The 22,760-nt window shown below is 37.7% G+C and overlaps 1 protein-coding gene across 1 annotated transcript; it reads left to right on the forward strand.

The window, feature by feature from the left end:
- Positions 1 to 1,981: 1,981 nt before the first annotated feature.
- ppil4 (peptidylprolyl isomerase (cyclophilin)-like 4) lies at positions 1,982 to 16,180 on the forward strand. Its single transcript, XM_034017489.3, has 13 exons — positions 1,982 to 2,112; positions 2,607 to 2,674; positions 3,659 to 3,723; positions 5,753 to 5,870; positions 6,466 to 6,608; positions 7,714 to 7,810; positions 10,447 to 10,563; positions 12,434 to 12,558; positions 12,875 to 12,941; positions 13,883 to 13,994; positions 14,314 to 14,410; positions 15,198 to 15,333; positions 15,904 to 16,180. The coding sequence occupies exons 1-13, from the start codon at positions 2,043 to 2,045 to the stop codon at positions 16,111 to 16,113; spliced, it is 1,425 nt and encodes a 474-aa protein (XP_033873380.3). The 5' UTR covers positions 1,982 to 2,042; the 3' UTR covers positions 16,114 to 16,180.
- Positions 16,181 to 22,760: the final 6,580 nt, after the last annotated feature.

The raw sequence follows: 22,760 nt of genomic DNA on the forward strand, positions 1-22,760 counted from the left end.
TTGGCTGGTGGTGGTGCCTTGCGCTTCGCCCGTTGGAGTCGCAGTTGCAGCTTGGCACGGACGAGATAGTGGTCAGATCCGCAGTCGGGTCCCCTCATTGCACGGACGTCCTTTAGCGATGATCGAAAGCGGGAGCTGATCAGAAAATAATCCAAGACAGCCGTGTCCTTGTCGGATGGATGGCGCCATGTAAGCTGGTGTTTGCGTGGATGTTGGAAATGGCTGTTTCCGATGATCAGGTTGTTGAATGCGGCAAAGGACAGTAGGCGTAGACCATTGTCGTTGTTTGTTCCCACGCCGAACCTGCCCAACGTCCCTTCCCATCCGGCCCTGTCCGTACCAACATGGGCATTGAAGTCGCCGGCAAGGATAACCAGATCACGTCCAGGGATCGTACCCAGCGCGTCTTGTAGCTGGGTGTAGAAGTCATCCTTCATGTCGTCAGGGCTGACGTCAATGGGTACATAGATGGAGACTATATGCGTCATGACTGTGCCGTCGATGGTCAGGATTGCCAGACGGTTTGAGAATGGTTGGAAGGCTATCACGCTTCGTGTCGTCCTGCTGATAGATAGATAGATAGATAGATAGATAGATAGATAGATAGATAGATAGATAGATAGATAGATAGATAGATATTAACAATGGACCAGATTTTATGTTTAGTGTCAGAGGTTCAAAAGGGGTTTGGTAACACACAGTAAACAGCAGCAGTGTTTTGGGATATTGAAAAGGCATATGATATGGTGTAGAGAGAAGGAGTATTGGTTAAAATGTTTAATATAGGGATAGTAGGTAGAATGTTTAGATGGTTGTCACTGCTCGATAGCGTGGGAAATCATATGACTGTTTAGTCCCCATTAAACTAGTTAATCGAAGCCAGCGTTGTTGACGTACGTGGATTATAGGAGGTCGTTTTACTCTGCATTTCTGCTGATTGGAAACGCCTTTCAGCGTGTACCAGATAAACTACTATTCCAAGAAGACACTGCGCGTCTGTATTTTGTGACAACGGTAGCGTTTTTATTTTTTTCTTCTCTGTTAGTGTTTGTTAGAAGTCGTATTTATATTGTTTTAGCCCTTCTCTATAGTATTTGTTCACTGTCTTTTCGCCAGTACGGTATAATTATTTTGTTGGTCATTTATTTAAGTTTATCAAATTAAGTCAATAGGATGTGCTCTTTTTTTTTCGCCTGCCTTACAACTTTGTTTAGAAAATATTGTATGCAAAGTATGTTAATGACGTGGTCTTGAAATCTAAGTGTGTAACAATTAAGTATAAATTACGATGGGCAACTGTCTTTTTTTCTTAGTGTTGGCTAGTGGAGAAATTGCGTTTAACAGCCGAACTGGGGTAAAACCTGTTTAGACTGCACTTGTTGCTCCACTGAACTTGCCTTGACCTACGCACCACATCACTGGATCCTCAGCTGATGCGCTATCCTTGCACTATTGCACTACTAATATGTCATTGTAGATATAACTTGTTGTAATCCTAACTTGTTGCATCCTAGCTCATATTGTATTTTAGTAGTATTATTTGCACTTACTCTAAACTGTACTGTATTTGCATATTAATCTTGCATTGTAACCCTGTACAGTACTGACCTGTAACACCTAGTCACCTTAGATAAAAGCGTCAGCCAAATTATAATAATAATATGAAAAGTTGTGTCAGTCAGAGCACAATAATAAGATTCTACTGCTGCTGGGGTCTTAAGGGGACCCCAAACACTCTGACTTTTTTCTGCCTCACCAATATATATATATATATATATATATATATATATATATATATATATATATATATATATATATATATATATATAGGCTACCAGCCGACAATGGCATCGGAATAGAAATCTCGTGGTACGTAACGTATAAATAACAAATATCTTCATGCGTTGCACTGACTAAAATAAAAAGGTACATATTTTGCCCAGAAGATGGCGCTCATAGATATGATAAGCGCCTTCAAGATATTGTCGCTTGCTGATGATGTAATTTTCAGGCCCGTATAGGAGTTTAGAGTCACTGTTAGGATGGCTGTATTATTAGAAACCACGTTAGGAGATATTGTTTTTGATTTATATACAGAGGAAAGACCGAGGGGTAAGAACATTTCTGAATAAAGTATATTGGATTGGCGTCGTAAACTATAACTAACCCAGTTAAAGTTATACTAGTCCTATATGTCATTTTGATTCTCGAGTGACTATGTAAACCTTCCAGTAGTAGGCAGATTACCTTATTGATATTGTGTCCTGTGTTGTTTAATGATGTCAGTTTAGCATTTCTAAACCAAGGCCGTGAGAGATACGTTAGAGTGGTTGAATATTGAATGTACCAAAGATGAGTGATGTATTAAAGGCACTGTTCACTACTATTACAAAATGTATTGGTAGTCAGTCGTACGTGTTTGTATACACGATATATCAAAAAGCAAACCAACAAAAACGTTAAGAATTGTCCGTGCGTTTGTAGTCCAAGACTGTTTTTAAAACTTGCATAGTCCTCACGTTTGCATTGAATCTGATTAATATTTGAATTTCTGTTTTTATCTATTTATTTATTTATTTATTTATTTATATTTTTTTTTTTTGCAGCTTCCTTGAACTTCCTTAAGTTGTGTAAAATCAAATTTTACAACTACTGTCTCATTCACAATGTTCAGGTAAATATTTATTTTAACAATATCGTGTTGCATTTGGATTTTTCAGAATTTAAAGAGCAGATAAGGATTACTTTGATCCAAAATACCAGGATTATTGTGATCCTACTGCGGAGGTGGATTCATCCTTTTTGAATTGTCAAAGCAAACACACACTATATGTCCAGTGTTAGAATATAATGTTTACATATTTATTTAATTTGTATCCTCAAGCAAAAATGAAAACAAGTATTTAGTGTTATAGCTTTAATATTTTTTTTTTTTTTTTTAAAAAGGCTATACGCATACACCTCTTAAACAGATGACAGTGATAAGTAAAAAAAAAAAAAAAAAAAAAAAAAAAAACCTGAAAAGTGGCATGAATCAGTTTTTAAAGAAATGCATCAAGTGGCCATATTGGTTTACAACAAGTCAGTTGTATTGATACAGGGATGATGCTTGTCAACTTTGGAGTTAATCAATTAAACTGTGTTCAACTGAAGCGGTTTTAAATTTAAGAACGAAACATTAAACGGTTTGGGATAAATAAAAATAACCATTATTTGCATGTGTTGTATGTGCATTAACATAAGTGATTTTGATTTTGTTAAAAAAATATATAAAATAAAGTTGTGTGTTAATCATTATTACCATGCTCTTATTTCTTTTGTCAGATTAGGTTATATCATAAATAAGGCCTCCTTTTAAAAATTAAAAATTAAAAATTAAAAAGTAACCTATTCAAAAACTGTATTTCATAATCGTGATTATTTGTTATCTGGATAAATGTAATCCAGCACTGATATTTTCTGAAAAGCCAGATCAAAATGATCCAGGGATAAGTAATCTTGATTACAAAATCTGGATCAAAGTAAGTTTTGAAAAAGCCAGCCCCTGGAGATCTGTAGTGATCTTTTGAAAAGTCATATAGGTTTGTTGAATCGTTAAGATAATGTAATGTCTACTGCCATACATTTTGTGCTAACTTGTTTTGCTCAATCTATCCAGAGAGATTTTATCATCCAGACTGGTGACCCCACAGGCACTGGCCGGGGAGGTGAATCTGTTTTCAGGTAGGTGTATCTTGAATCTTGTTGAAGCAAAGTTCTTGCAAAAGGATATATATATATATATATATATATATATATATATATATATATATATATATATATATATATATATAATATATATATATATATATATACACAGTGCCTTGCATAAGTATTCACCTCCTTGGACTTTTCCACATTTTGTAGTGTTACAACCTGGAATTAAAATGGATTTAATTGGGATTTTTACCATTTGATTTACACAACATACTTAACACTTTGAAGGTGTAAAATATTTTTTATTGTGACACAAAAGTTAATTAAACAAAATAAAATGGCATTTGTTGGTTGCATAATTATTCACCCCCCCCCCCCCCCCCCCCGAGTCAATACTTGGTAGAAGTACCTTTGGCAGCAATTACAGCTGTGAGTCTTTTTGGGTAAGTCTCTACCAGCTTTGCACATCTGGATCCTGCAATTTTTGCCCATTCTTCTTGGCAAAATTGCTCAAGCTCTGTCAAGTTAGATGGGGACCGTTGGTGAACAGCAATTTTCAAGTCTTGCCACAGATTCTCAGTCGGATTGAGGTCTGGGCTTTGAATGGGCCATTCTAAGACATTAAGGTTCTTGTTTTTAAACCACTCCAGTGTAGCTTTGGCTGTGTGTTTAGGGTCATTGTCCTGCTGGAAGGTGAACCTCCGCCCCAGTCCCAGGTCTCTTGCAGACTGAAACAGGTTTTCCTCTAGAATTTCCCTGTATTTGACTCCATCCATTTTGCCCTCAATCTTGACCAATTTCCCAGTCCCTGCCGATGAAAAGCATCCCCATAACATGATGCTGCCACCGCCATGCTTCACCGTGGGGATGGTGTTCTCAGGGTGATGAGCAGTGTTGGCTTTGTGCCACACATAGCGTTTTGCAAAAAAGTTCAATTTTGATCTCATCAGACCAGAGAACCTTTTTCCACATGTTTGCTGTGTCTCCCACATGCCTTTTGGCAAAATCCAAACGGGATATGATATTGTTTTTTTTCAGCAATGGCTTTCTTCGCGCCACTCTTCCATATAGCCCAGCTTTGTGGAGCGTCCGGGTTATAGTTGTCCCATGGACGGTTTCTTCTATCTCAGCTGTGGATCTCTCCAGCTCCTTCAGAGTTACCATTGGCTTCTTGGTTGCTTCTCTGACTAATGCCCTCCTTACCTGGTCACTGAGTTTTGGTGGACGGCCATATTCTTTCCATTTTTTAATAATGGATTTAACGGTGCTCCGGGGGATGTTCAAAGTTTGGGATATTTTTTTATAACCCAACCCTGATTGGTGCTTCTCAAGAACATTATCCCGGACTTGTTTTGATAGCTCCTTGGTCTTCATGATGCTGTTTGTTTAGATATGCTCTCTAACAAACTCTGGGGCCTTCCAGAAACAGGTGTTTTTAATCTGAGATCATGTGACACTTTAATTGTACACAGGTGGACTCCACTCAACTAATGTGACTTCTGAAGGCAATTGGTTGCACCAGAGCTTATATAGGGGTGTCACATGCAATCAAGACTTTTCATTTTTTTATTTGTAAATAATTTTGAAAAATATGTAGTTTTTCCCCCCCCAATTCGACATTAAGGACTATTTTGTGTAGATCAGTGACAAAAAATCCCAATTAAATCCATTTTAATTCCAACACTACAACACTAATTCCAACACTACAAATAACACTACAAAATGTGGAAAAGTCCAAGGGGGGTGAATACTTATGCAAGGCACACTGTATGTATATATATATATATATATATATATATATATATACACACACACGCACACTTATTTTATAATAAAACAACTGATAGAAATAATTGTAAACTTTCAAGTTGTACAGCTTTAAAGTTAAAATACCTTATGTTTGTGAGAATTTCTGTTAAAAAAAAAAAAAAAAAACCTGTTGGTGCAACACTTTGAATGTCTGTTACAATTCCAGGGGCCAAAAGGTTGGCAATCTATTCATTTTTTTCTGTTATAGCAATATTTTTTAACTCGTGTTCATAAATGTTTCTTACAGTAAATTGTATGGTGATCAAGCTAGGTTTTTTGAAGCAGAGAAAGTGCCCAGGATCAAGCACAAGAAAAAGGGGACAGTGTCTATGGTGAATAATGGCAACGACCAACATGGCTCTCAGGTAACATGTTTGTACAAGTGTCTCTTTCAGTGTCAGTTTCTCACTTGAAATGTTGTTTACCGCTACAACATTCACAAAATAAAGAAAAAACGCTCTCAGACGAGGTCCAGAAATGTATTTCATCATTTCAACTTTAGAAAACGAATGATGTTTCGACCACTAGGTTTTCATCAAATACTGCTACTTCTTAAAAGCTTTTTTTAAACAGTATTTTAGAACTAATAATCCCAATTTACCAAACTTTAAAAACATATTTAAAGTCACATTAAGTTTAACTTTTAATGAAATGGTACCCTGTTTTTTTTAAAAATGTTTTGAAATGTCCAATTTGATTGTCGCCTCGCCTGCAACCCACTTATATATCAGCAGTCTCTGTCTGCACTTGTTGGGCGCGTGAGCAGTAGGGGACGCCAGCAACTTGGCACAAGACTGTGTTGTAGTCTAGAACAGTTTAATGAATATCAGACTATTTTATCCACCAACAAAGCTTGGTTTGTTTAAACTACAACAGAATTTGTTACAGTAGATCATTTTACTTTTATTAATTTTGTTTTCTTCAGATTAATTTTATATATTTTTTTTCTTTCTTAATTAGTTCCTTATTACTACAGGGGAAACCCTGGATTATCTTGATGGGGTTCACACGGTGTTTGGGGAGGTAACTGAAGGCATGGATGTCCTGATGAAGATCAATGAGGCCTTTGTAGACAAGGATTTTCTCCCTTTCCAGGATATCAGGTGAGAGGCCTGCGACATCAAGCCATGTTGTGGAAACAGTTCTTAAGGACAACGACACTGAAAAATTTATATATATATATATATATATATATATATATATATATTTTGTGTGTGTGTGTCTGGACCACAATCTGCCATTTTATATGCACTGTTCATAGCTATTAAGCACTCCGTAGTTCTTTTAAAAAAAACTAACAAAAAAAACCGAATACCTCGTTTCCATAGTTAAGCCAACTCGAGTACACGCACTGATTGCCCCCACCCCCCCCCCCCCCCATGCTGCGTTTCCATGTTTTTGTAAAACTCGAGTCCAATTTGGGCGCATACCCAATTTCTTTGGTACCATTTCACTATGCAGGCTGGCCTGAATTAATTCGGGCCGAGCAGAAAATACGTCACTAATCATGGAATTCTGGGTCTTAGCAACAATCTCTAAGAAAGCCAGTGGCAGTGGCAAATTACGGTTAGAAAAAACATAATAATAGCATACCTGTAATTAATTCTGTAAAAAAAAAAAAAAAAAAAAAAAAATTTAAAAAACACAATTTAACTTGACAGCACATTATTCAACGTGGAATCATGATGAAACGTTATCACCGATTACTGTTTGGGGAAATCGGGTCATTCAAAGTCAGCTTGAGGGATCTTTTCGAAATCAAAAAGTTTTTCAAAATATTCAAGTTCTACTTTCTATGGGTGTGTGTAGGAATGCGCTCCAATGTAGGGAAAAATAAAAAATCAAGGACCACAACAACAAAAGCGGAAACAATCCCAAAATGTTCCGCTATTATGACAGATTAGATGCGATTTTAGGAAACTGTCCAATATCACAAGACCGTGTGCAGTGAATTTTCTGGAAAAATATCCATTGCCATGTTTGATGATAACAATGTTACATTGTCAATAACGACGATACAGTAATATGGTTACCTGTTTACTATCTGGCAACCTCTCGCAATAACATGAGTGAGACTTGTCCAGCTCATGTAATATATATATATATATATATTAGTGAAAACATTTGTAATTGAATATATTATGCTGCTTTTAGTATTTGTTTCTTTGTGAAGGGCATTGTATGTGAAGTATTTTCTTTCACATTCAGAATAAACCACACGGTGATCCTGGACGATCCCTTTGACGATCCACATGGCCTTCCAATACCTGATCGCTCTCCTGAACCAACAAAGGAACAGCTAGATGTGAGTACAGTCGTTATTCACAACACATTGTAAACACCCAAAAATCAGCTTTACTGAGATAATCTTTATAATAGTGGCTCCCAGCTACTTGATGGGAGCCACCAACCTAAAGGAAAAATGGACCAATTCATATTAGAGATTGCAAACAGATCAAATGGAGAGAAAAGCATACACTATACAACACATGTTATATATGTTACGGTTCATGTGTAAAACTGGTAATCTATAGATTAACCGGTAAATGCGTTGATTTACCAGCTCAGCAGTCAATGTATAAAATAACTAAGGAGATGGTAGTAAACAATCTCTTTTACTTGCATCCATGATCCCTGTCTGGCAACAATTCACAATACAAAATAATGTTTTGGTGGCAAAATGACGTAGCACACTACGTATGATTCTCCCTGAAATGCAAAACCTGCGTGCACTTCGATTATGCTTTTTTCTAAAAAAAGTTCAAATTAATACTAAATCACACTTGGTACAGGCATGAGTTTTGCTGAAGAGATGTCGTTATTACCATACCTAATGTTTGCCCTATGGTAAATTTTGATTTAAAATAAAACCGGGAAAGTGTTAAAGACAAAAGCAAAAGACAAGGGTGATAAAATCGTTAGAAATAAAACCAGAAAGCTGTCTCTAATCATGTCTGTATATAGGACAAAGCATTAATACATGGTCTCTGCTAAATACATAAATTATTATTATTAAATAATAATATTAATATTGCAAGAAGGGATGCAGTGTGGTTTAGAAATAATACAAAAAAATCCTAAGGCTGGAGTTTAAGAAAAATAAATAATAAATTAGTTAATTTACCCAAGTACGTAACATCTTACACAAATTTATTTATTTTTTTGCCATTAAGCTCCCGGACGTTACTTTATTCCGATTTCACCTCACATGCTGTAGCATGAACTACCATCTCCTTAGTTATTTTATTCATTGACCGTTGACCTGTTAAATCTACACATATACCAGTTATTTTATAGATTGGCCGGTGAGCTGCTTAATCTACACATTTATTATTATTATTATTATTATTATTATTATTATTATTATTTATTTCTTAGCAGACGCCCTTATCCAGGGCGACTTACAATTGTAAGCAAATACATTTCAAGTGTTACAATACAAGTAATACAATAAGAGCATTTACCGGTTAATCTAGATTTACAGATTTTACACATGAACCGTAACATATATAAGTAGGGGTTTTACTCAGTTAATCACACCTGTAGGCTTTGATTGATAAAAAAAATAACAGATCGATTAATCTGTTATTTTTTGTGCAGTATCAAAAAACGGTGCACGAAAAACAAATCTTGAAAAATGAGTACATACTGGAAGGTAGACCCAATATCTCAGAATGAAGAAAAAAAATTGCAAAATTTACTCATTATTGCTTTCCTTACACAGCAGTACTATATCAGACCCCCCCCCCCCCCCCCACCAGTACTACATCAGGCACACACCTTTATTTGCTTTTAAAAGTACTATACACTTTTTAACCCAACCTCAGCATCATTGATTCAAAAAGAAAACCCTCCAATTGTGTTGTCCCTCCCTCCCCTTCCAATGAAACATTCAAATTGTGAAACACCACACACAGCAATTACAAACTATGTTAATATCTGAAGTGACTCACTTTGGCTAACTTTAAATTACATGTCAGCAAATATTTTCAAACCGTCAAATTAAATGTAAGTAAATCTATGTATGTTAAATATTAACAGGCATTATGAGACGTTTGCAGTAAATAGTGTAAGTTACATATAAAAGCTAAATTCAAAATGTAGTCATTAAAACACAGTTTGTGTTAGTTGTATTACTGATTTATAATTAGGAATTGTACCCCGTCGGGCTTGGGTTGGGTATCAAGGCTCTGTATCACACTACATGTATGTAGGTCAAAGAGATCTGCTTTTCCATGATCCTCATAGCCAGGGGTTCACATAACTTTTATCATTAGATCCTCACGGGTGTACCAGCAGAAATGGTTTGGTACGCTGCGAAATTAGGGGTCATCATCCAAGTCGCTGTCTAGCTCCACCGACGGTTCAAACAATTGGGATGTCAAAGATCAGGGGTGCAAATTTGGAGCTAGATTTGATATTTATTAATGTTGTAAAAAAATATATAATATATAACACATGATAGAATAAATGTTCTAATATAACTAAGTCAACTACATTGGAAAATCATTGTTACGAACTGGAGTTTCCACCTATCACCCTCCATTTATTTTTTATAAAACCTTGAAGCAGTCAATGATAGCGCTAGCAATACGGGGACTGGTATTTAATTATGGTCTTCAGACTCAATGGAAAATCTGGAGGTTAGGCAGGTATGGGTCACAGCCAGATAGTATGCACCCTTGCTGCCTTTATGAAAAATGCTTTCCTGTTAAAAATGGACTGACGGTACGCCTTTTGCATTTTAAAAACAACATGGAAGTCTGCATGTTATTTTATTGGTGTGCATGCGTACCTGTATACCAGTTATGTGAACCCCTGCTCATAGAGCTAATTTTGTTTTTACAGTCATTTTGTAGGATGCACAGTATTTTACTAACATACTTGTTTATACATTGTATAGCGGTCATGCACACCTAACTAAGTACTCGTGGTTTGCAGAGTGGACGTATAGGAGCTGATGAAGACATTGATGACGCCAAAGGAAAGAGTTTGGAGGAAGTGGATGAAGTGATCAAAGAGAAAGAAGCAAAAACACAGGCCATACTTTTGGAGATGGTAAGACAATGCAATGATTTTAACTTGTTGAATAAATGATTCTACAGTTAATAAAACTCTTTAAGGTTGGTTGTAAAAGACGCATGTTCACTATATGCAAATACAGATGTTTGTTACACCCTTTATACATACAGAGGCTAATCCTGGCTAATGTAACAATTCAACAGTACAGTAGAACCCTTATTTATGGTAGATAATTGATTTGTAAATGTAAAATTGTTATGACTTTCCCAACCAAGAAACTACCAGAAATATAGTAATTCAACAAAACACTGTTACCTTTTAAATATGGAATGTATTGTATTGTACTGTACTGTAAATACTAGAGATAGTTGACTGGTAAGTGCATTTTCTCTCAAGTCAGAAGAGCATTGCACATGACATGATGTTCAGATAAACAAGAAGTTAGGGCAATCTAGGTTTGGTGTGTTATGGTTAGTGCTGGGACGAACACAGGATTTTCTGTGTTCGGATATTCGCTCATAATTTAAATATTTGTTCGTTTTCAAAAAGTAATAAGCCATTATATTGCTCAGAACGCAATGGCCGTGTGTGTGCCTGTGTTTTATGGCACGACGTTACAGTAACACGTCAAAGTAGAATAATATCACAGGAGTAAAGAATACATTGTGTAGGCCTTACTTTACCCCAGTGAAGTAATTACAAAACAAAGGATGTCAAATAGCAGTTCAAGTTAAACATTGTTTTGTTTATTCCCGAAATAAATAGTACATAAAGCTGACACCACATTTCAGAGGTCACGTTTGTGCAGAATTCTGTGTTATATACGCAGGACATTTTAATAAAACGCAAACAAATAACAGCAGTGCATTTCTAAACACAGATGTAAAAGACAACAGATCCCCTTTTCATCCCTATCCAATAATTGTGTTTATATAACGAAGTAGTATTATGCAATGCAACATGTAAAAATGGTTTCACTGCTCCCTCTCTTTTTAAAAAAAAAAAACAACACAAAAAACAGCAGAGGTCTCAGTATCCCATATAGCATTGCGCATGTCCCTGATATTAGAGCAACTCAATAATCTGTATCAGAGCATCTTAGCTGCTGACACTCCGCCAAGAAGTTTCTTGCTTTCACAAAACTTGCAGCAATTGCAATGACGATACCTGTATCTTGTGTACCAGCAGAACAGGGTTTTAGCTGTCAGAACAGAGTGCTGACCAGCAAACACTCTCATTTACATGAGGATCATCTAAAACATGACAATTTCAATGGAAGCTCCTGAGACTTCGATTTGGAAAGCGCACGACTCATTTTTTGACTTGGGTGCTAAAAGAAAAATTTAAAGAACTTTTAAACAGCGAAACTGTAAATAGTTATGATGTTGACAGCTACCGGCAGAGACACTGGTACATGTTATACAACACTGATTTTTATGCTGCGAATGGGGTTTTTTCAAAAGAAGATGTTTCATGTTAAGCTTGTCTTTATGTCTGTTTCTACCACCATTATTTATACTGTGTACTGTAAAATGAAGGGGAAAAAGGTTCGCGGTTTTAGTTCTCGTTTATTACATTCCACATAACAAAGACGCAACAAAAATATATATAATATATACAATCTATATAAAAATCACTACACAACATTTACAGCAAGTTGGGCACTGTTTAAGCGAGGCATTTCAGAGTGACGTGCTTGCCTTTTTCTGCCATGAGATTCTGATTCGCTCTAAAGCAGCACAACGCTTTTTTGACCCAGATAGTTGTTATCAATAGGTAGAAGGTGTATTAGTTTATTTGATTAGGCAGGACGTGGGAAGGTTATTTAGTACTGCCTTATATTTGGGGCATGGGAAGAGCCTTTTGTAGTTCTGGGTCTAACCATTTCACCTGTTTGTATATTAAGGTAGGTGACCTGCCTGACGCAGATATTAAACCCCCTGAAAATGTCCTGTTTGTTTGCAAACTGAATCCAGTCACCACTGATGAAGATTTGGAGATCATATTCTCTCGATTTGGACTCATCAAAAGGTGAGAAGTGCAATTTTACAAAGATATTGTATTTTATTTGCCCGATTTTTCAAAGTAGTTCCACTTGAAGGGAAATACACTCCAGAAGGTCTTATGAGAAGGTCTTTTGTACTGCTTGTTGAAGCAAAAAATATAAATGGAGTCTTATCCCAGATACCACTAGAACTTCCATTGAAAACCACAGAAATTAAAATGTATACTTACCGTAACAAGAATTTTTTTTTTTGTTCAGTCAGCTAATACAGCACATACATTATTTATATGGCAACATTTACTGTATTTTATGTGAACATAACACTGATTGTATCCTTTACAGTTGTGAAATCATTCGAGACTCGAAAACCAAAGAGTCCCTGTGCTACGCTTTCATTGAGTTTGAAAAGGTACAGTTTGCCTGTGTGTTTTATTGTGGGACAGAGGTGCCTGTCTAGTGGTACCAGATGTATCTATCTATTATAAAAAATAAGTTGAATTGAATTGGTAATATCTTAAGTGATCTATTGCTTTTAATTGTTGTCTGTATATCCATTGTTATCCTCTTCTACTTTTCTGTTAAGCGATGGTTAAAATCGTGACAGCTTTGCTACACAGCAAGTCCAGTGCATGTATTTGTTACAGGGTGTATATCGTCAGGTATAATGTTATTACCTTTCATTCTTGCCCTTCCTGGTATCTGGTTAAAAAATATATGGATACATGATTCTTAACTATAATACTATTACTGTAACTAGTTAGACAAATATATGTCCATTTATTTCATCCCATATAAATTTAACTGACTAAAATGCTTTGATTTAATGGGGATTCATTTATTTATTTTTTTTGTTTAAGAAATAGTCATTAAGCATTTATTGGTAATCAATTCACATAGCTGAGTTTACAAAGGCTGCAGCTGCTAATTATGGGAGAAACTAATTCTGACAGATAGAGGGCAGTAAGTCACTTAAGTTCACAAATGTAATAACTGTCGGTTTACAATGGCCCAAAGATATTCAGATAATTACCCCCAAATTCCCAGTAAAGCGAAGTAAAATGACATTGTGCTAAACTAATTGGTGTCAATTGAGTAATCTATCAAGTATGTCACGCTATTTTTTAGGAAAGTTTCAGGGCTGTACTAGTACTTTCAATGCTCAAAAAATATATAGTATGGTACATTGCAGCAACAATTATTTAGGGAGCTGTCACGAATGAGGAAGATGAATCTGAATTGTTTTTCTCAAAATATGTTGCCGTGGTCAACTTATTAACATAATTTTTTTTTACAAGCGGGGCTAAATGTGGTAGATCAAATAACAGTTTTTTTTGCCTTTATCATAACCAGGAAGAAGACTGTGAAAAGGCTTACTTTAAGATGGACAATGTGCTCATCGATGACCGGAGAATACATGTGGATTTTAGCCAGTCTGTTGCTAAGATTAAATGGAAAGGAAAAGGTAGGGAGTTAAATTGTATTATTTAGATTTTAATTATTCTGCTTGATTTGTTAAAACTGTTCCCATTTGATATCATCTTGTTTCTGTGGACATCACAGAGATAGCAATACATTACCATACATAATTGTGTCACTGGGCACAAACAAGCTGTGTTGTCTTGTATGGACTGATTAGAATGAACAGTGAAGGGGAGGGAGGGAGGGGGGGGCTTGTGTCTCTACAGCAAATAACACCAGTGAATTAAAATTTGTTGTAAAATTTTTACATGATTTAAGGTTAGTACTGAATTCAGGAAGACCCACATACACTTTCATTATAGGTGGAAAGTATACTAAGGATGACTTCAAAGCCTATGAGAAGGACCTGGATAAACGTTCCAAATTGGCTCTAAAAGACAAAATAAAACCCAAACAAGAGTATCCTTTCACTACCTTTTGCACTTCTGAAGTAATTGAAGGGGCAATACTATATTGGCATCTAGTCATTATAGGCTACCAATGCAACTGAGTTTAGTATTGTTTTTATTTGTGTGCCCAGTTATTTCACCCCTGATTTTCTCCCCACTTTGAAATGCCCAATAATCTTTCCCCTCACCGCAGCAATTCCCCACACAGCTCAGGAGAACTGAAGGTTCAGTGGGTCCTCTGATCCTACGACCAAGACAGCTTCCTCTTTTACACCTAGGAACTCGAGCGGATGTCCGTGAGCTACCGACCTTTGGAGGACAAAGGCCAGCCCTGTGTCTGCTTTTGAGGTTGCTGGGCGCCTGGCCAGCAGGGTTCGCTGTAGCGCAATGAGGAGAAACAGACCCTGCCAGTTTTGCCTACTTAACCCACAGGAGCGCCAGAGCCAATGTGACGCTCCCTTCGGAATCCCCAGTGATGCGAACCTGTGCTGTATGACTCACTCTGCACACCATGTTACTGGGCTTTTACCGGGTGAGCTAGTCGGGGACACACAACTGAGTTTTGATGGTCACTGATTTGGTTCTCAGACAGTTTTGTAACAGTCTATTACAGAAGACTAATTTGAATTGTTGGTATATCAAACCAAACAAAAAAACTGATTTAACAACATTTATTAATTTGATTTTTTAGCCTAGACATGCTGAAAAGGAGGAGCACTAGTAATACCTTTTTTTTGTCAAAATCTTAAAATCAGGATGACTATTTCTGCTTTAGTTTTCCTTAACAAATCCTGAAGCTCCAAATATGATCTTCTTCTGGAGGAAGGGACGGAGGAAGCTGGGGGAAGCCAGTGGCATTCTGGGAAAAAGCACAAAGAGAAGAAGCACCACTATTCTGATGATGAGGATGAAAGGAAGTCAAAGAAGTCCAAGGTACAGGTTGATGAATCTTGTGTGTAATGTTATTGGCCCAATCTACCCATTGACTATTAGCAGTTTCTGTATAATTATTATTATTATTATTTATTTCTTAGCAGACGCCCTTATCCAGGGCGACTTACAATCGTAAGCAAATACATTTCATGTATCACAGTACAAGTATTAATACAATTAAGAGCAAGATAAATACAATGACTTTGGTTCAAGCAAGTACAAGTGTGACAAAATACAATTCAATAATACAGCAGGTGATAGTTACATCAGGATATGATTAATTACAAAATACTACAAATTAAACACTTGGCAGATTACAGTACTCTGAAGTACAGGATTAAATGCAGTAAAATAAGGGGCAGATAAGAGCAAATAAACCGCATTTTAAGGAAGGGTGATAGTGTCAGCTGATTTTAAGTGAGTGAGTTGAGGTTTTGGGGCTATAGCAACTTGTATTTTAGGAGTTGAAAAGTTACCTTATCCATTATCGGTAGTACAGATATAGCAGCATGGTAACAGAAACTGAGGTATTCCTGCCCTGAGCTAAGTTGTCTCTTGTGTGTTTCTCAGCACCGCCGAGACAGCCTGGAGGATCAGTACAGAGACCAGGCGAGGAGTGAGAGGAAGGCTGAGCGACGCCGCAGTCATAGCAGGAGTCGCTCCCGGGAGAGAGACAGCCACAAAGCTAGCAAGTCAAAGGGGGACCGGGACCGTGAGAGGAGGGACAGGAGCCGGAGTCCAAGGAAATTCAAAGACAAGGAACGCAGCCGGCACAGATGAGGAGAACCCCCACTCACAGATTCATCCAGGAACCCTTGCCCCCTGTTTTTTTTTTTTTTTTTTTTTTTTTTTTTAAATAAATGAATTTAATTTTGTTACTGGTTTGTGCAGCAATGGACACTGAAGGCTGCCTTACAGGGAGCATCTTAGACAAGATCTGTTCAGCCTCCATGTCCATTTTTTTTTTTTTAACTTCTTGCAAAGGTACTGGCCAAATTTTAATCGTGCAGCTGTGCTTTACACTGAGGGCTAAGATAAGACCTAACTGTTTTTAACCCGCATCAGTGAAGAACTGTACCTAGTCAGGGTAACTCCCTCCCGCTACTTCATAGTTTATGAATATTATCATCTGATATTCACCTGAGATTTTTTTAGTAAACTACAGGAATATTGGTTGTTACTTTTGTATTAAATGAATGCTTGTAATAGTAACCCTTTATGGTTATCTCTGTAAAAAAATAAATAAGTAAATAAAAAGCTTTATTCATTCCCTTCCACTTTACTTTGTCAAGTTCTGTTGGATTTTGACATTCAGCTTTTACATTTTATATTAAACCTATCTATGAGCAGATTTATGAAGGACTACACAATTTGTGGTGAAAAATTATTATAAAATTCATAACTTCTTACTGCTAGTGTTGTCGCATTGTTTTATTTCCCTTCCACTTAAAATAGATGTAAAGTAACATTGCCAAGTAAAGGTACTGTCTTGTGAGGATTGTTCAGCATATATATTTTTTTTTAAATGTCTTGTAGAAAAACATCTTGCTCACTCTGGGTAACCCCCAAGTAATTAAGTAATTTGAGTAATCCCCGTGAAATCAGTATACAGAACCTCAGCAAATAGACACCTTTTTACAACCATACAGTAAGGCACACCACACAAAGAAGTAACAGTGTCTCACCTTTTTCTCATGTTATTTTGGTAGTACCTTTTCAGGTAGCGTGGGTTTCGATGTAGTTTTCTTAGCCAGAGAAATTCTCCTTCCAAATGGAAATAACCTAATTAGTATTAAAATGCACGAGGGTATATTGAAATGTTTCTGTCTCCGTTCCAATTTGGCCTTGCGTGCCTATTGATACAGCTTTCTTAAACTGGGTTTCCACAAAGTTGTTAGTTTGTGTTGAAGCACTGCAAGTGCAGCCTGCCTCATTTGGCCACCAAAAAATGTTAATACAAAAAGCCCCAGACATAGCCTTGCACGAAAAAAGTCATTCCATAAGAACGCGCTGTGTACTATCCTCGTATTATTTGCTAAACATTTTTGACTGCATATATATTTATTATAAACCCATTATACACGTACATATATAATATATACATGTGTTCCTACAGAACCGTAGCTTCAGCAAATCTGATCCTTGTGGTCTACGAATGGAGCTAAAATATTAGCACTTTTAGATTAATGATATAAAAATTATCCAGTCAATGTTTAGTAGAGTACATTTGTTAAATATTGGTAGTAAATCTACAATAGGCTACCCTACTCGCCCACAATTTCCACTACATATTATTCTTATAATAATAATAATAATTAATAATAAATACTTGAGTCAGAATTCTGCAGTGATAGTGAAAGGCTGTTGCCAGTGGAATGTGGTTAAATATATATATATATACAGTACTGTGCAAAAGTTTTAGGCAGGTGTGAAAAAATGCTGTAAAGTAAGAATGCTTTCAAAAATAGACATGTTAATAGTTTATATTTATCAATTAACAAAATGCAAAGTGAGTGAACAGAAGAAAAATCTACATCAAATCAATATTTGGTGTGACCACCTTTTGCCTTCAAAACAGCATCAATTCTTCTAGGTACACTTGCACACAGTTTTTGAAGGAACTCGGCAGGTAGGTTGGCCCAAACATCCTGGAGAACTAACCACAGTTCTTCTGTGGATTTAGGCAGCCTCAGTTGCTTCTCTCTCTTCATGTAATCCCAGACAGACTCGATGATGTTGAGATCAGGGCTCTGTGGGGGCCATACCATCACTTCCAGGACTCCTTGTTCTTCTTTACGCTGAAGATAGTTCTTAATGACTTTCGCTGTATGTTTGGGGTCGTTGTCATGCTGCAGAATAAATTTGGGGCCAATCAGATGCCTCTGATGGTATTGCATGATGGATAAGTATCTGCCTGTACTTCTCAGCATTGAGGAGACCATTAATTCTGACCAAATCCCCAACTCCATTTGCAGAAATGCAGCCCCAAACTTGCAAGTAACCTCCACCGTGCTTCACTGTTGCTTGCAGACACTCATTCGTGTACCGCTCTCCAGCCCTTCGGCGAACAAACTGCCTTCTGCTATAGCCAAATATTTCAAATTTTGACTCATCAGTCCAGAGCACCTGCTGCCATTTTTCTGCACCCCAGTTCCTGTGTTTTCGTGCATAGTTGAGTCGCTTGGCCTTGTTTCCACGTCGGAGGTATGGCTTTTTGGCCGCAAGTCTTCCACGAAGGCCACTTCTGACCAGACTTCTCCGGACAGTAGATGGGTGTACCAGGGTCCCACTGTTTTCTGCAAATTCTGAGCTGATGGCACTGCTGGACATCTTCCGACTCGAAGGGAACTAAGCATGGTGTGTCTTTCATCTGCTGCAGTAAGTTTCCTTGGCCGACCACTGCGTCTACGGTCCTCAATGTTGCCCGTTTCTTTGTGCTTCTTCAAAAGAGCTGGGACAGCACATCTGGAAACCCCTGTCTGCCATGAAATTTCTGCCTGGGAGAGACCTTGCTGATGCAGTATAACTACCTTGTGTCTTGTTGCTGTGCTCAGTCTTGCCATGGTGTATGACTTTTGACAGTAAACTGTCTTCAGCAACCTCACCTTGTTAGCTGAGTTTGACTGTTCCTCACCCAGTTTTATTCCTCCTACACAGCTGTTTCTGTTTCAGTTAATGATTGTGTTTCAACCTACATATTGAATTGATGATCATTAGCACCTGTTTGGTATAATTGTTTAATCATACACCTGACTATATGCCTACAAAATCCCTGACTTTGTGCAAGTGTACCTAGAAGAATTGATGTTGTTTTGAAGGCAAAGGGTGATCACACCAAATATGGATTTGATTTAGATTTTTCTTCTGTTCACTCACTTTGCATTTAGTTAATTGATAAATATAATCTATTAACATGTCTATTTTTGAAAGCATTCTTACTTTACAGCATTTTTTCACACCTGCCTAAAACTTTTGCACAGTACTGTATATATATATATATATATATATATATATATATATATATATATATATATATATATATATATATATATATATATATATATATATATATATATATTTTTTTTTTTCTGTTCTTGTTATTGAGGATCCAGTATACCAGTAGTCCATACTTCAACAGATGCTACTCCAGGACTTCCTGCAACTTTCAGCACGCTGATGTTAAGCCCTGTATTTGTCTTTTTTAATACATTTGTGGAACCAATTTTTTTTCATGTTTTTGTTCTTTTAGAACAAATCTTGCCAATGAATTAGGTTTAAGAGATTTTACTTTAACTCTGTAGGTAGTCACTCAAGTCTGGTGTTGAGCGGTAGCCTGCAGCAATAATACAGCTATGTTCATTTTAATACATTTTGGGGTACAAACGTGACTTTTTCCTTGGTAGGTACTCATAAGGCTAGTGTACAATTAATTGCATCCTATTTTTTTTTTAAATTATTATTATTTAGTAGTCACCAATTGATTTTACCCTGTTTTTCTCCCAATTTGAAATATCCAATTGTATTTTTAGGCTCAGCTCACCGCTACCACCCCTGCGCTAACTCGGGTGCGGCGAAGACAAACACATGCTGTCCTCTGAAGCATGTGCCGTCAGCCGACTGCTTCTTTTCACTCTGCAGGCCTGCCATGCAGCCAACCCAGAGCTACAGCATCAGAGGACAACGCAGCTCTGGGCAGCTTCCAGGCAAGGTGCACGGTGAGCTGAGGACACCCTGGCCGACCTATTTATTTAGAACCTTGCTTGTAAAACAACTTAACTGTAAAGCACTGTTTATGAATCAAATGGCAATAATTTTAAACATTGAATGTCACATTATTATTAAAAAAAAGAATAAAACTCAGAAATAGGGGGCTCCCGAGTGGCGCATCCAGTAAAGACACTCCGCGCGGAGTGCAGGATGTGCCCTATAGCCTGGAGATCGCAGGTTCGAATCCAGGCTATGTCACAGCTGAACGTGACCGGGAGTTCCTAGGGGGCGGCGCACAATTGGCTGAGCGCTGCCTGGGTAGGGAGGGCTTAGGTCGGCAGGGGAATCCACGGCTCACCGCACATCAGCAACCCCTGTGGCTGATAGGGCACCTGTGGTTCTGCAGCGGAGCCGCCAGATCTGTGTTGTCCTCCGGCACTATAGGTCTGGTGGCATTGCTGTGGATCTGCAGTGCGAAAAACGACAGCTTGGCAGGAGCACATTTCAGAGGACGCGTGTTCCAGCCTCCGTTTCCCGAATCGGCGGGGGGGTTTCGAGCGGTGAGCTGAGGATACAGATAATAATTGGGCGTGCTAAATTGGGGAGAAAAAAAGGGGTAAAAAATTGGCGACAACTAAATTTATAAAAAAAAAAAAAAAACACAGAAATGACCCTCAAACCCCTTCTCTCTTGTAGGTATTGGTTCCTTTTGAATGGAAGGCCTACGCAGCCAAATTAACTGATCTTTATATAGAACCAACTTCATTTCTCGGGAGGGGGGGGGGGACTTAGATATCTTGAATGGAAGGAATACCTAACAAAATAGCTCTCTGATCAAATTGAAATGCATGAATGAAATAGTTATCAATCTTGAACCATTACTCCGTGTGGTAAACTCTCTGAAAAGGGGGACATACTTACATATGTGTGGATGTCTGTAACGGGGTGACCGTCTGAACTTACTCCCACCCACAATCACATTATTTACTCAGGAACGTGGCGGTATTTAAAATGCAGAAAAACAGTCACTTGGTAGTGTTCACCTGTATAAATGTTTATTTAGGAACTGGCTACTGCACGCGACGCAGATTGCAAATGATTAACCAGACTAGCAGATACATTCACTGACTGACAGTCACACAGACAAGAGCACGACTGACCTAATAATTCTCTCTCCTAAGGAGAAGACACAGCATTTTATAATCCCTGTCTCCGTCTACTCCTAACATGATTAATTATTCAATAAACATTTTCACCTGAAATGATTTTATAGAAAAATAAACTCTTATTTAACATTCATTTTACAATAAACAGTCCTATATTTTACATTACACATGTTTCTTCTCATTTATACGTATTTGTTTAACCTGATATTGTTATTATTATCATTGTCCTATTATTCTTTTGTTCCTAACCATTACCAGTAAAGACTGAAAATTAGCATTACCCTTCTATTGGAAGAGTACCGAACATATGGCAATAACAAAACCCTTGTTTCACATGTATAGCTATGGTAACTTCATTAAGGGAAGCGTTCTAATAATCTAAATACAGTAATACACCGTCATGTGTCAAACACACTCGATCAACAGCATGCACAATACATAGTAAACCACGACTCTATCGCTAGGAGAATAACAATCACAATAATAAATCACAATAACAGGCAGTTCAATATTACAGTGAGGGTCTCACCTTCACAATGTCAAAAGCAGAACCAAAACTGTGCCCTGCATGTATCCATATGGTAAAGCATTGTAGGCTAATGTCTGAGTGTGCCCTTGATGATCCACAGGGATTATCCTTTTCCCATGTAAATGTTAAACTAGGTGATGCAAGGAGAATTAAATGTTTGGGCTGTGATGAGACTCACCAGATAAGATGGGAGGTCATTTGGGAATGTTAGAATGCAATGATGGGAAACCTGCTAACAAAGTTCAGGTAGCTGCTGGTATCAGGTATTTGAGACTGTTGCACACACTTGTGATGCTCAGTGCTGGATTCCGGACCCTGTGGTCATGTTTAAGGAACCTCTGACACCAGAACCGGACAAGGATTTCCAATCCTGCTAGGAGCACTCTGATATCTTGGACGCAAACTCGATACTGTGTTCAAAAGGCCATTGGTTGAAAAGTAACTGTGAAAGGCAATATTATTATTGTAAAACTATACTGGTTTAGAAAATGTTAAAAAAGCTAGAAGCCGGGGGATCCCGAGTGGCGCATCCAGTATAGTCTGGACGTCACCAGTTCGAATCCAGGCTATTCCTTTGCCGACCGAGGACGGGAGCTCCCAGGGGGGCGGTGCTCAATTGGCCAAGTGCAGCCCGGAAAGAGGGAGGGCTAGGTCGGCTAGGGTGTCCTCGACATACCGCACACCAGCGACCCCTTTGGTCTGGCTAGGCACCTGCGGGCTTGCCTGTAAGCTGCACAGGTCTGCGTTGTCCTCCAACGCTGTAGCTCTGGGTGGCTGCATGGTGAGTCTGCAGTGTGTAAAGAAGTGGGCAGCTAACGGCACATGCTTCAGAGGACAGTGTGTTTTCGTCAGCACAGGGGTGGTAGTGGTGGGCTGAGCCTAAAAATAACTTGGGGAGAAAACAATAAAAATAATTGGCAACCACTACATTTTTTAAGAAGAAAAAAAAAACTAGAAGCATAATTATTATTGCAGAAATCTGTGTTAGCCTAAATGAGAGATTCAGTAAACTATAAAGCACTGAC

The sequence above is a fragment of the Acipenser ruthenus genome, chromosome 6, assembly GCF_902713425.1.
Source record: "Acipenser ruthenus chromosome 6, fAciRut3.2 maternal haplotype, whole genome shotgun sequence".
In the NCBI taxonomy this organism is placed as follows: Eukaryota; Metazoa; Chordata; class Actinopteri; order Acipenseriformes; family Acipenseridae; genus Acipenser; species Acipenser ruthenus.

Excerpts from the sequence above, each read along its gene's own strand:
- ppil4 (XM_034017489.3), top strand. The coding sequence starts at position 2,043 with ATGGCTGTATTATTAGAAACCACGTTAGGAGATATTGTTTTTGATTTA. Across the intron at positions 13,995-14,313 it reads GATTAAATGGAAAGGAAAAG|GTGGAAAGTATACTAAGGAT; the intron begins GTAGGGAGTTAA and ends CTTTCATTATAG. Across the intron at positions 15,334-15,903 it reads GGAAGTCAAAGAAGTCCAAG|CACCGCCGAGACAGCCTGGA; the intron begins GTACAGGTTGAT and ends TGTGTTTCTCAG.